Source organism: Cervus elaphus, chromosome X, assembly GCF_910594005.1.
Source record: "Cervus elaphus chromosome X, mCerEla1.1, whole genome shotgun sequence".
Lineage (NCBI taxonomy): Eukaryota > Metazoa > Chordata > Mammalia > Artiodactyla > Cervidae > Cervus > Cervus elaphus.
Window position 1 is genome coordinate 113474340 of NC_057848.1, and position 14100 is coordinate 113488439.

The 14100-nt window shown below is 37.9% G+C and overlaps 1 protein-coding gene across 1 annotated transcript in view; it reads right to left on the reverse strand.

The window, feature by feature from the left end:
• Positions 1-4112: 4112 nt before the first annotated feature.
• Positions 4113-14100, reverse strand: part of YIPF6 (Yip1 domain family member 6) — a 37148-nt gene continuing 27160 nt past the window's right edge. The window contains exons 4-7 of the mRNA XM_043896018.1: positions 13905-13947; positions 11539-11664; positions 10741-10898; positions 4113-8799 (exon numbers count right to left, since the gene is read on the reverse strand). Of these exons, the coding sequence (XP_043751953.1) occupies positions 8681-8799; positions 10741-10898; positions 11539-11664; positions 13905-13947 (446 nt within the window). The 3' untranslated portion in view covers positions 4113-8680. The remainder of the gene's footprint in view (positions 8800-10740; positions 10899-11538; positions 11665-13904; positions 13948-14100) is intronic.

Genomic DNA, 14100 nt, shown 5'->3' on the forward strand with positions numbered 1-14100 from the left:
AGAAAATAAAGTCTGTCACTGTTTCCGTTGTTTCTCCATCTATTTGCAGGAGAGCTGTGGTCAAATCTATAAAGGAGGTAACTCTGACAACAGTATGACAAATAGATTTGAGCAGGTCAACTATATAGAGGTTTCTTGCTATAGTCCAAACAAGAGAAAATGAGGACTGAAACCAAACTGTAAGTGAGGATAGACAGGAAGAGATGGAGTCGAGCTGAGTTCAGTGAGTAAAACTAGCAATATTGTTGAGAATAAATATAGGAAAGTAGGAAGAAGTTTAGGGCAAATTTTTAGATTTTTAACTTGGGTAACTGGATATAATGGTAATGATCTTCTCTACAATAAGGAACATAGGAGGAGGAGCAGACTTTGGGGGGACCAGTCAAATCCAGTTAAGACATGACAAGCTTAGAGACCATATGGGACTTTCAAGTGACCATCCAGCAGGCAATTATTTCTATGTCATGTTAGATATCATACATCAAAGTTCTGGATAAGATTTCAAATTTATCAGAATTCTTCAAACTAATTATTGGCTCATCCATCCAGGAGTAGAGCTTGCTGTGTTTGGACACAGCTAGATTCAGGGCTCAAGCCTCCTGAAGTGTTCCTCAGTTGTCAGATTCTCTTTCTATAACTCATATTCTTTTGCTGTCTTCCTCCAGGTGGAGAAAAAGTTGGCCACTGACCACCCTAGGCCTGTATCTTTACAACTCACTATCCAAAAGGAAGACAGTCTTTCCTACTTTTTCTAGCAGAAAAGACTAAGGAGGCCTCTGATTAGGCCAACTTGGACAGATACTCATCCTTTCATTAATTACTGTGTTGAAGAAAAGGAAATAACTTGATTGGCTCAATTGGGGCTTCCTAGGTGGTGCTAGTGGTAAAGAATCTGCTTGCCAATGAAGGAGACATAAGAGATGTAGGTTCGATCGTGGGTCAGGAAGATCCCCTATAGGGTATGGTAACCCACTCCAGTATTCTTGCCTGAAGAATCCCATGGACAGAGGAGCCTGGAGGGCTACAGTCCACAGGGTTACAAAGAGTTGGACACAATTGAAGTGACTTAGCATGTGCACACAGGTCTCATGTCTACTTCTGTGGCAGGGAGGATATGAGCACCACAGATGACACCTCACAGTACCAGTGAGGGAGGAATTCTTCAAAAGAACTAGAAAGAGGATGGAAACGCACTTTGAACAGGCAATAGCCTACTGTGGCAGTTGAAATTATGAGAGTAGATTTCATTGTGTAGGGAGTTTGTAGATTGAGAAGAGCAGCAGGCAGAAAGGAAGAGGAGCCCATTAGTAAGAAATAGATGATTATGAGAACCAGCAGTTTGATTATCATGGACAAAAAGAGGAAATTATTTCCAGGAGAAATTAGGAGTGATAGTGTCAATGCAGAATAGTAATGCAAGGACTTGGCAATTAGGAATGAGAACACTAAAGTGAGCATAAAAGCCAGACTGCAGTTAGTTGAGGTGTTAGTTACATGTGAGTGTAGACAAGTTTTTTTGAGAAGTTTGTATGACAAGCTCTAAAGCTTAACCTATCAACTATATTCTGAATCAAAGTCCTTTTCATCTTTGGGGTGTTACTCCCTCAATAAACTCTTTTCCTTGGAGCCTATAACTCTCATGTGCTCCTTCCTATTTCATTGTTAAATATGCACCTATCCACTGACCAAATAAAGTGCTGGTTTCCTTTTTTCTTTCTTTTTTGATATCAAGTTACAGTCCTATTTAGGTATTCTACTCTCTGATGTTATAGAAAGAACAGACGACCAAAAGCAAAGAAAACTAGGTTATATTCTGATTCCTTTCAGTAACGTTGGATAAGTAACTTTCCCTCTCTGGGACTTAGCTTTTCATTGGTAAAATGAGCAAATTGAATCAAAATGAGCAACTTGAATCAGTTACCTCTTAAATTCCTTTCATGTCTAATGTTCTGTGCCTGAAAAGACCCCTCCTTCCTTCTCATCTTTCTTTTTGCAGCCCTGCCCTCTATCAACTATGCTTGTCACCAAGACTGAGACAACGCACTCTCAACATGCATCACATCTGTCAGCTCAAACCTATGTATCTATGATTTCTACAACTCTCCAGACTCCCATTTCCAGTTGTCTTTAGGATATAACCATTTTGATAGCCAAACTTGGCACCTCTACAACTGTTCTCAGAAACATGGCATTTTCCCAAACATACAGAAGAGCATCTTTCTTGCTCCTGGCACTTTCTTCCACCTTTCTCCCAATCCAATTTCTCGTGTTCTCACTTATTCCTTCAAAGTCACTCTCATCAAGACATTACCATTTCAGAACATTTGGAGATGCCTGATTTCTTACCATGAGACCTAGCTTATGATTTCCTACTTTTCAATACTTTCAATAATTTGGTCTCACCTTATTCCACTAACTTCATTTCCCAAATTCAGTTGAATTCACTTCATTAATGTGAGTTATTAGAAAAATCACTGTATTAACAACTTTCCAATTGTGTTCTTAAGAGACTGGCTGGCTTTGTAACCCAAGGCATACTACTTCATTTCCCAAGCCTATTTCCTTAACTACAAAATAAGCTTAGTTTTACCTACCTCACAGAGTGAAGGAAGATGTATAAAAACAGCTAGAAAACTGTCACAAAGCACTGTGATTGTGTACAGGACAATGTGCCACACTCACACGTGCACACAGATGGCTTTACAGGCTTGCCTGCTCCCTCTCACCTTTGCTCATCAGTATTCTCTGCCATCTGGAATGCTCTTCCTCCTCTCCTCTTGGATGAAACATTCTCAATATTTCAAAGACTTTCCCCTAGTCTTACCGACGACTATGACATCTTATGTGGTACCAAAAATAAGAATCACCATGTATTTCAACTATTATGTGTCAGTGGAGTAGGGAATATAGTTTCTCCACACAGACTGTATACTGAGGGGGGATAGTCTACAGCACAAAGCTGAAAGCTGTTTCTCACCACACTCGTTTAAGCTGCATGATTGATGTGGTTTAGTTTCATTTACGTGGGTAAGCATATATTTTAGTTTGGCAAGAAACTGATATAGGGGACTATGGAGTCATAAAACGTGAGTCTCAATCCTGGTTGCACCACTATGTCCCTTTGGGCAACTTTTTTAACCTCCTTGAGTCCCAGTTTCCTCAACTGTGAGATTAATGATAATACCATCAACCTCAAAAGACTGCTGTGTTTAAAGATACTGTTGCAGCAGGCAGGTAGCTAGATATGAGCAGAGAAATGGGGGCAGGAACCAGGGTGCAAAAGACCATGCAGCTTGTAAACAGCAGGGGTCCATGGACAGACAAAGTAAAGCAGACTGACAGGAAACCATACCTTTTGGGTGATAAGTGTTGGAGAAGCAAAGAAAGGTGGGGAATCTCCTATGTTCAAATGTGACCTGTTGCTCATTAGGCTCTCATTACAATAAAATTGGCCTTATATATAAGGACCCATCATGAACCAACACCATGACAATTACAAGCTAAATAAGGACAAAAATCCCTCCCACCCTCTGAAAGATGAAGCTGGGATGAAAATCAGGGACTACTACCCCGAAACCCCTCCTTCCCCAGTAATTATTCCATCCCTTCATTTGTATACCTCTCATAACTGGCTTGCCAAAGAAATCCAGAGCAATAGCTCTGTCTGCCCACTCCTCCTGAGAGAGTATTCTTGCTCAAAGTCACTTTACTTTCTTAACTTCTCTGCTTGTCTCCTAATTCTTTTGCAATGAGGTAAGAACCTAACTTCACTGGCAACAATAGTGATTACAAAACAACTATTATGGAACTTTCCTGGTGGTCCAGTGGTTAAGACTCCATGCTTCTAATGCAGGGAACACTGGTTCCATCCCTAGTCAGGGAACTAAAGTCCCACATGCCCGCGGAGTGGCAAAAAAATTTTAAAACAAAACAAAACAAAAAAAAAAAACAGCACCTGGTAAATATTCTTTGATCAGTAAATGCGACTTCCTTTCTAACTTGCTGGCTGTGCAATCCTACACAGCATTTGATATTTTCTGATGACAGTATATCTGAAAATACTATGCAGCAAATATCCCACTGCCTTTCAGCACAAGAAAGGCACATGCAAATTCTCCATTTCCAGTGTTTTTTATTTGTACATTTAATATTCACAAATCATTTTACAGATTTATTCTTTTCACAGGTTCTTTATAGGAAAGATGAGGATTAAAACAGCATATTGAAGAAGACCAAGAAATACCAGCAGTGATGATGCAGAGTACAAATGCTCTGAAAGAGAACAGAGTGAACAAGAGCAGCATGTGGCCACTTCCTAAGAGGCTGGAACACTAAATTCATTAAGGCAAAACCTTTATTTACTGTGTTATTTCTCCCTCCCACCTAGTTTACCCAAGTAGAAATGCATTCTATTCTCATACTACTGCTCTCTGAGGTCTTAGGAATATAGCTGGTACTATATGTGACCAGCGGCATCTCTTGACTATAAACACCTGAATAGACAAGTTAAATTTTGATGTGTTAACTATCCCTCTAGAAAAAATAAAACAAAGAGGCAGAAGCTGCTTGATTATTAAGACCTGATTCTTAAGATTCTTAAGATCCCTTAAGGGGGAGGGATATGTGTGTCTGGTGGTGTGAGGAGGGGAGGGGCTCAAGGAGTGAGGGCAGCAAACCTAACTTCCCAATGTACAACTGCTCTTGTGTTTTCCTCAGATGCTGCTAAATGTACTGCTCTAGTACTCAGAAAAAAAAGAACAGGTTATTGACCACCTATAGCTGTAGGTTGTAATGGCTAATAATGGGGAACATACCCTGGGGAGGGTTTATTTCATATGCATAACAATGCAGTTCAAAACTATTGTCCTACTATGATCTCAGATAATGTGTTTTCCTATTTTAAATCAATTTACTGTGTGACCTTGGATGATTTAATTAATCTTTCTGTGCCTCAATTTTCTACCAGTAAAATGAGGATTTTGGAAAAGACCCTGATGCTGGGAAAGATTGAAGGCAGAAGAAGAGGGCGACTGAGGATGAGATGGCTGGATGGTATCACCAATTCAATGGACATGAACTTGGGCAAACTCCGGGAGACAGTGAGGGACAGGGAAGCCTGGCATGCTGCAGTCCATGGGGTCATGAAGAGTCGAATACTATTTGGTGACTGAACAACAACAACAAAATGAGGATTGTACCACTTTATGTTGAAGACTGGAGGAGACACACTGGCCAAATCAACAGACACAGAAAGAAGACTGATAGCTGCCAGGGGGTGGGGAAAAGGGAAACAAGGAGTGACTGCTAATGGATATGGGGTTTCTTTGTGGAATAATAGAATGTTCTAAAATGAGATAATGGTGATAGGCGCACTATTATGTAAATATACTGAAAAATCACTGAACTGTACATTACTTTAAAAGGGTGAATTTTGTGGTAAGTGTATCCCAATAAAGATGTTATAAAAATTCTTAAAAAAATAGAAGTGTTTGGTACACAGTAAGTGCCCAATAAATGTTAGCTATTATTAGTAGTAATATTATTGTTACATTATTATTTAGCCATCCTATGGCCTAAGTAAATCCCTAGAAATTATTTTTAATAAAAGCCCACAGAATCCAGAAAAGTATTTCTATTTTACATATATGATATATGGATTAACATTCACACATTTATTCTATCCAAATTGTCTGAGAAATGAACAGTTTAAGAATCACAATTTCAGTATTCTAATCTGGAATGAAACAACTGCATGCAATGGATGTCTGATCATATCAGGATAGGTTTTAGGTAAATTTCAATGACCTGAAGCTACCCAAGAATCTGAAATGATGGGAGATTTTCATTTTCATCTCCAGGAATAAACAAGAAGTCCAAATACAGTTAAGTGCTTAGATTATGTAGTGTACACAGTTAAACTTTCAAATATATGCTTACTAGCCTTCTAATCACTTTTTGGGGACACTTTATAAAAAAACAACTAAACAGTATAATGTTTACCATGCCCTGTGGTCCCCCTCACTTTGCACAAAAGAAAATCCCCAACACAACAAGAAGATACAACTCAACTCACGCAATAAGTCACTTAAGAGGCAAAAGGCAAAAGATCTGACAATTAGTGACTGAATTTTAACACTACTGCATAAAGATATTTGCATCAATTGAGTTTTTTATAATCTGAACAGCAATTAAATCCAATCTTCAACTTTCCTATTGCTAGAAGAATATGACAACAGTCAATCTCAGAAGTAGGAGCAGCAAGTGATAAACCACAATGGCAGTAATGCACCACATTAGGCAATGATGCTCACACGCTTGAATTTCATCTAAAACATGAAACCTTCCAATTCTTGGAACAGAGTTTCCTTTGTTCGAGTCCTTTTCCCTTCTGGTCTTGCTTTCTATAATTAGCCATGTGCCTCTGCAGCAAATCAGGGAAAGTTGTTTTGAGGGTTACGACTTCCAGATATTCAGATCTTCTGTGCCAGAAAGCAATGCACTTTTTTGCATATATTAATATTTATTTATGCCCTCAAACTGACCACTCATTTTCAGAAAGATAATTTCAAATAAAACTATTCCCTAAGTCACCCAAAACCAACAGATTAAAACAGAACAAGTTACCTTAACACCCAATATGTGTAATACCCTCCCTCTACCCCCAACCACACACAGACCCCCACCAAAGTTGTGGCCTTAGGAATTTCTGATCAAATATTTAGCCTGAGTAAAATTCAGTAAAGATTTAATTCCCTTTTAAGAAGCATGATTATTTCTTTCATTTTACATTATAATCATTGGGACAGATTACAAAACAACTTTGGAAGAGAGTGTGTTTCGTGAGAAGTTAGAAAATTTCAGACAGTGGAAACAGATGACAAGTTAGGACCAATTTCAAACTTAGAACCAGTTTCAAAATATTTCAAAATATAAATATTTACCAGTTCAAGAATGAAATATTGGCTTTGTCCTAACAGGATTTATTTTGAAATTGTAAAGGGAAATTGAAACAAATACATAACCAAAATATCTGGACAAGACCGGGACAGAGAGACCCACTTTGCAATGCTCTATAATTGAATATCATTCCAAGGACTCATTTGTCCTAGTACTGTTCACTTGGTCTTGGTTAATCCAGGGATGAGGAAAATATGCTTTTAAAATTACATATCAATGTGTAGGTCATCTTCAAATGCAAATGAATAAATATTTAAATTTCATGATAAAGAAAAAATGTGGAATAAGAAATTGCTATATTTGTAAGTAACTGTATATTTACAATGTTTTCTGCCTGACTCCTAATTTTTGTCTATTAAGAGTTCTTCACTGTGCAATTTACAGAAGTCAGCAGCTCATATTAACTTAAAGGAGCCCCAATTAGCTCAGAATCAGCCTGTCTCAGACACTCTGCTCCCTTCAGACTTGTGTGCATAAACAGCTGAGAATACAAGTAGGTGCACATGTGCAAAAAAGTAGCTGTCTAAAAGAAATCTAACTAGCTTTACAAATAGAAGTTTAAAACCAAGAAAATAAACCATTATTTCCCAACCTGAAAAACGCACCTAATCAAAAAACTGCTAAGCCCATTAGTAGAAAAGGTGGCAGCTGTAAACTCAACTCATCCTATGTAATGCTTTAAGCATGTAGCTGTTCTGTCAATCAGCCATCAGAACACTAAATCCCTCCATGTTCACATGGTTGAATGCAGCCTTCTGATTTAGCTTTACTTTCTAGTTAGAGGCCAGACCACACAGAACAGCAAGAAATTCCTTAGAGTTATGTTGTATCCAAACTGCCTCATTCTACCCTGAATAGAAGGTGCCCACATGATAATATGCATCAGGGACCTACCAATCTAAATTTCTGAGGTCTTCTACTTGGGTAAGTTCAAGCATTGGTCCACTAAGAGCTTCAGTCGAAGAAAAATTACATGTTCACTGCTAATATCTTAGCTTGCAAATGCAGAACTTGGGAGTAAGATTAAAATTAAAGTGTCACTGAGAAAATTAAAGTGTCACTGAGCTGCTATTTAACATGGCAGAGAGGTGACTATACAGAAAGACTAAAAAAACTTATGCTTTAGATGTCCTTTGATTTTTTTTAAGCAACAAGTGCAGAATTGTCTCTAATCAAAATCTGAATTTTGGTTAGTGCATGTTTTCTCCTCCCACATCTATGAACCCCCTTCCCAACCTCTGTCATTGTCTTTTTATGCTTAAGAGAAATAAAATAGACAGGCTATCCCTTCTTATTTATGAAAAGAGAGGAATATTCTAATAGTCATAAGGCAATATGTTTAAGAGCTGCACCTGAACTGGTATTCTCAAAACTGAAAATATAGTTACCAACTCTATTCAACTTGCAGAATGAATCCATGTTGCTTTCCAAGTCATTGGCTGTCACCCAAATGAACCACAGTGATCCCATCATGCCTTAGGAGGCATTATATTGTGTGTACTATGCACACATATTTTAAAGAAGTAACATTAAGAGGGAAAGGACAGCTTTTCAAACAGTTCCTTACATAAACTGTGACAGTGCTTTATGGCTCCCTTTAAATCACCTCACACACCCAGTTACCAAGTAACTCCAAAATAGACAAAAGAGGGCCAGAGGCAAAGCTTCGTGGTGAACTGCATCTTTGAGATGAGTTTTGAATTCCCTGGTTTTTAATTTCCATTTACTGAGGAGTGAAGGTGAGAATCATCCAACTGATGACAAAATAAAACAAGAACACAGGATAAACGGCAAGGGCTTTGCGGTTTGGAGGCTGGCTATCAGCAAGAAAAGCTGTAGAAGCTAAACAAAACAAAACAAAAGGAATATTTAATACAATACGAGTGCCACAACTATTAACATTTACTAAACTTGAATGTGCTTGGCATAGTCTGGGACACAGACTTATATACTACAAGTTCAGTTGTATTTGTGACCTTAAAACTGCATTTGGCAGCAGCTGAGAGCTGCTTGGTTCAAGCATGGAAAGCTTCTTTCCAACCATTTTAGATAGAAACCTTTCTAAAAAGGGGTTTCTTACACTTTTCTGAGAAGCTACTGAACTGTGCTAAAAAGGCTTACAAAGCTCCTATGCCAAATGGTCTCACACTGTTGTTATTTTTTGAGTAACTGCTCTTATTATCAACTCTTTTATTATCTATTTCTCTGGCTGTGCCAGGTCTTAACTGCAGCACACTGGATCTTCACTGCCACATGTGGGATCTTCACTGTAGCATGTGGGCTCTTTAGTTATGCCATGCAGGCTCTAAGTTGTGGGATGTGGAATTTTGTTCTTTGACCAGGGATCAAACCCCAAGCTCCCTGCATATGGAGCATGGAGTCTTAACCACTGGACCACTAGGGAGGTCCCTATCAGCTCTTTTAGATGCCAACCCTCCTGACCATTCAGGAAACACCTACTCACCTTTTTATTCAATAATGATCCTTCAAGGAAATCTTTCCTGAACAACCATCTGGCATCCTACCACCCCAGGTAGAACCACCCACTTACCTCTTCTGTGTCCCCACTATACCTGGCACAGACTTCCATTGCCCACCTGGAACACTTCATGGCCCTTAAGTGTTTACATGCCTAGATTGTGAACTCAGAGGATAGACACCATGCCTAGCACAATGCCTGACACATAGTTTGTGCTTAATACACATTAGCTGAATTACAAGTACCTTTCTCTCTTCTAAGATTCTACTTGCTGAACCCTGGTGGGCCTGGACACTGCACAACTAAGCTATTGAGAACTACATGTACAGTAAATCATCAGACTCTAAGTGAGGAAATGAGGGGTTTTTCCATAGGCAGTTGAAGTGCTCAAGCTTATAGTCTTTGGGACAGCAGTTCTGGCATTCTCAAACCTTAGTTTGGGTCACTTCTTGGCTTTTAACCATTTTCTAAAACAAAGGGATGTTACTGCACACAAAAATATTAGGCAGCCTATCTATCCCATTAAAAAGAAGCTAGTGAACACTTTCAGTTTAAGGTGGGATTTCAAGAGAATTTTAGGGATGTACAAATAATGAATAAACAGCATTCATCGCCACTGCTATAGGCTCTCCTTAATCTTTAGCAGAATTTTCTACTGAAGCAGAAACGTACTATGTAATGATATTTAACAACCTATACTGGGTGGTGCTATAGTACAGTTCTAAAAAGGTATGTGATCTACTTGGGTTTGACACTTGACTCCCCTATTCTCTAGTTATGTGTCCTAGGGCAAGTTGCTTAACCTCTCTGTGTCTGTTTCTCATCTATAATTATGGGACCAATAATAACACAGTTTTTATTTATTACAGTTGTTGTGAGGGTTAAATGAGATGACATAAATCAAGTACTTATGACAGTTCCTGGCCTATAATAAGTAATCAGTAAATGCTAACTATTATCATGATTAATTTGTCTGGAAAAGGCTCAAGTCATTTCTCAAGTCACCTATGCCTCCTATATGCCAGGACTAAGCTAGTTCTAGTGTAATGTCCTTTCCCAACCCTATCCATTATTTAAAGACTGAAGAAACAAGAAAGATGTGACTCCACATCTCAGATGTCCAGATAGTCAACTCAGATAAGATGGATGTTATCCCTACTGAAAGCAGATGGTTCTATGGATGACATTAGCAAGAATCATACCATTAATGTGACTTATAAGTTACACTGCTCCTCACCTGGTCTTCATCTCTAACCCATATTTTCAGTCTGCTCTGCTACCACAGAGATTAAGTACATTCTTACCTACTATAGACCAGGCAAACATGATGATCACCACAAAAAGCCGGACCATGAAGTTTATTGGTCCTGGCTCAGCCAAAAGTACCAGCCGGCAAACCAGCATTGCCATTGTCAGGGGAAGTATACAGTATCCCAGCACACAAAGGCTCTGAAAAAAAGATCTAAAAAACAACATATATCCATAAAGATCATAAATATAGTTGATCTATATCATGATGCAATTTATTATACAGATTTCTATGTATCATGGATCATTACTTTCCTCCAGATAGATATTACCTATACCCTAATGTTCATTTTATGAGGATAGGCCTCTGTATTAAACATATGCCTTAGTTTTTCTCTCCCCATACTCTCCTCCTCTCTACTTGAATGCCTTAACAGTCAGCCATTTAGGATCTAGATGATCTACTCTAATTCCTAGAGACCTCTTTCTCCCACTAAACTGCTAAGATTTTGTTTCTTAATCTTTTCTGGTTTATAGACCTATTTGAGCATTTGTTGAAAGCTATGGGGCATCTGTTCCCAAAGACAAATGTAATCTTCTAACACAAAACGTTCTGCACATAATTTCAGGGGCTGGAGAGAGAACATCTGAAGCTTATCAAAGGACCCCAGATAATTTAACATAATTTAATTCAACTAGGTTATTTCTGTTCAGTGTCTTTAAGAGAATTTTCCTTTTGCTCTCATTTATTTTGATTTTTCTTTTTGAAAAATACATAACAAGCCAGACTTCCTTAAAAAATCTAAGATATGCAACCTAGAAATGGAAAAAGGATGCATTTTAATAATACTCACATGTTTCCTCCAAGAAGTTTTGAGTTGAGGGTGATGGTAACTGCACCAAACCAGACAATGACAAACACTTCTGCAAACTGGGGCCCTCCATCTTTTTCGCTATCTACAGAGCCTCTTTGAAGCATTCTGTGACAAGGAAATGGCATGAGAATTGCCTAACCTTATTTAGAGCAACACAGTTAAGGTACGGGTTCTCAAACTTTGAATCAGGGTGCTGCTCTATATCTTACCTGAAGATCTCTTATAGGTTGTACAAAAGGAAAATGCCACAAGCATATAGCAAGGTTCCTTTATTTCAAATTCCAAATCCCTCAGGACTATAAGGGATGCCCCCTTTGATCCTGTGGGAATGTTTAAATGGATTACTGAAGACCTTTTTTGGTTAAGCAGAGGATATAAACTGAAGGCCTAAGTGTGACTTATGGACACGAGGTTGCTGGTCCATATAATACTTTTAAAAGGTCTTAAATTCAACTTGATGTTATTTTAAAATTGGGAGATTTCACATAAAAATATGTCTATTTCTGGATTTTCTTAAAAAATCAGAAGAGTTTCTTTCACCGGGCCTGCATTTCTACATGGCAACAATCAGGTGCAGTTGACACAGCAGCAGATTCCTTCACAAGGGCTTTTGGTCACCAATTTGCAACACACGCATATACACATTTGAATTTGTAATTCTTGGGTTAAGGTTCTAGTTCTGGCATTTAAAAATGCAAACAGCCTATCTATTTAGTTGTTGATCTTTTAAAAATCAAAACATACAGATTACCACTAAAAAGCTTTCTTTGAAACTGAGTAATTGAACAGTCACTTAAATCTTAAAAATTTAACACATAAATAAACTGTTTTGAATTTTGGACTTACACTTGTACTCTGTGTCATTATTTTCAGTAACAGAATAAATAACATCACCTCAAAACTTCTTTTTTAACAACCTCTTCTTATTACAAAGTATAGACAAATCACACTGTAAGTCTTGTGCTGCTATGCTATTTGCCAGCACAGGCTTTTGTATTCTATGGTTCTGCATACTCCATTCCGAGTCCTGACAATTTGATGAGAAGAATGCTAGCCCTGATCACTTGTTCTCTGGAACTCCTATTACTTCAGCATGGTATGATAGAAAGAGGATTAACTGGCCTGGAAGGCAGGAGACTCAGATATTGATCCTAATTCTGTCACCAGATATGTAAACTAGAGCTAATCACTTGATGTCTTGGGACTCCGATTTTCTTCTCTGCAAATAAGCAGGATTAAATTCCATAATCTCTAATCTTTCAAAACTAAAAAAGTATATGCTCAGAGCTTTTAATATAAACACTTACATCAAGGCACTGGATTATGTCCCTTGATATGGTTATTAAAAGTATAAGATAGAGCACTCCACGTTTTTACCTAAATTACCAGGCACTTGACTTTACATTTAAAAAGGGTTAGAGAAGCCAGTAAGAAGTTTCAATCTACAGTCACAATAGGTTAGGCCTGGAAAGGACCCTCAACCATCTACTTTTATAGATATGGAAAAGGAAACCCAGAGAGGTTAGGTAGGAAGAGATGTGTAATAATCACAGAGGTAGAGAATGGGCAGTCAAGGAAACCTGAAGTGGAATTCCAGGTCTACCACTGATTGATTATGTGGTGTTTAGTTCAGTCCTCAATCTCTTTGAACCTGAGCTTGTCTGTCAAAAGAGGAGAATAATATTCACTTCTTGTTATGGGGATAAGAGAAGGTATTTAAAAGTTTTTTTTAGAGGTCCAAAGTTACTCTGCTGATAGCAAAGTTAGTATTAGAACCCAGAAATGGATCCTAGTGTAGTATTTTTTCCACTCTACCAGTGGTTATATTACCCTCTCCAGCAAACTTTTGCTTTCCTTTTTCTGTCCTCTTCCCCTTTACATACAATGAGTATGAAAAATACAACACTTTGTGAAACAAGATCTTGCTTTGAACTCAACCACTTCTACTTTAATCTCACTTATACTTTTAGTAAAATTTTAATAGAATTATGTTTGCAAATAAATACTACTTTAATTGTTTAGTACTTAAACCTTTAAGATACTTGATTCACTTAGCTTAATGATGGGGAGGTAAATGAGTGTGAATAAATATTGAATAGAAATGACTAAAACAGGGTAAGAACTCACTGATAAATGAGGGTGGGCATAATTTTCATATCTTTAATTCCATCACTCTTTGAACTGATCTAGAAAGCTACTTGACTTTTTAGATTTAAATGCATAAGGAGTATAATTTGTCAAAGTCCAAAATGAAAAATTCAGTCAAAATCCCCTTCAATTTTGAAACTCCATGAAAAAAGTTTAGTCTATCTCAAATGACAAAGAAAGGAAATATAAGTACTTACAATGCAAGCGTCACACAAAGGATCAAAGGGCCCCATAAATCCCCTACAAGAAAAGAAAAGACAGAAAATTGTTAAGACACAGGCATACATTAACCTAGAAGTTTTCTTATCAGGGCTGTATAGTTGGAGAAGTCCTGAGACTACAGGAAGAATAAAACTGAAATCCAGAGGCAGGAGACTTAAGCCCAAAACCTGA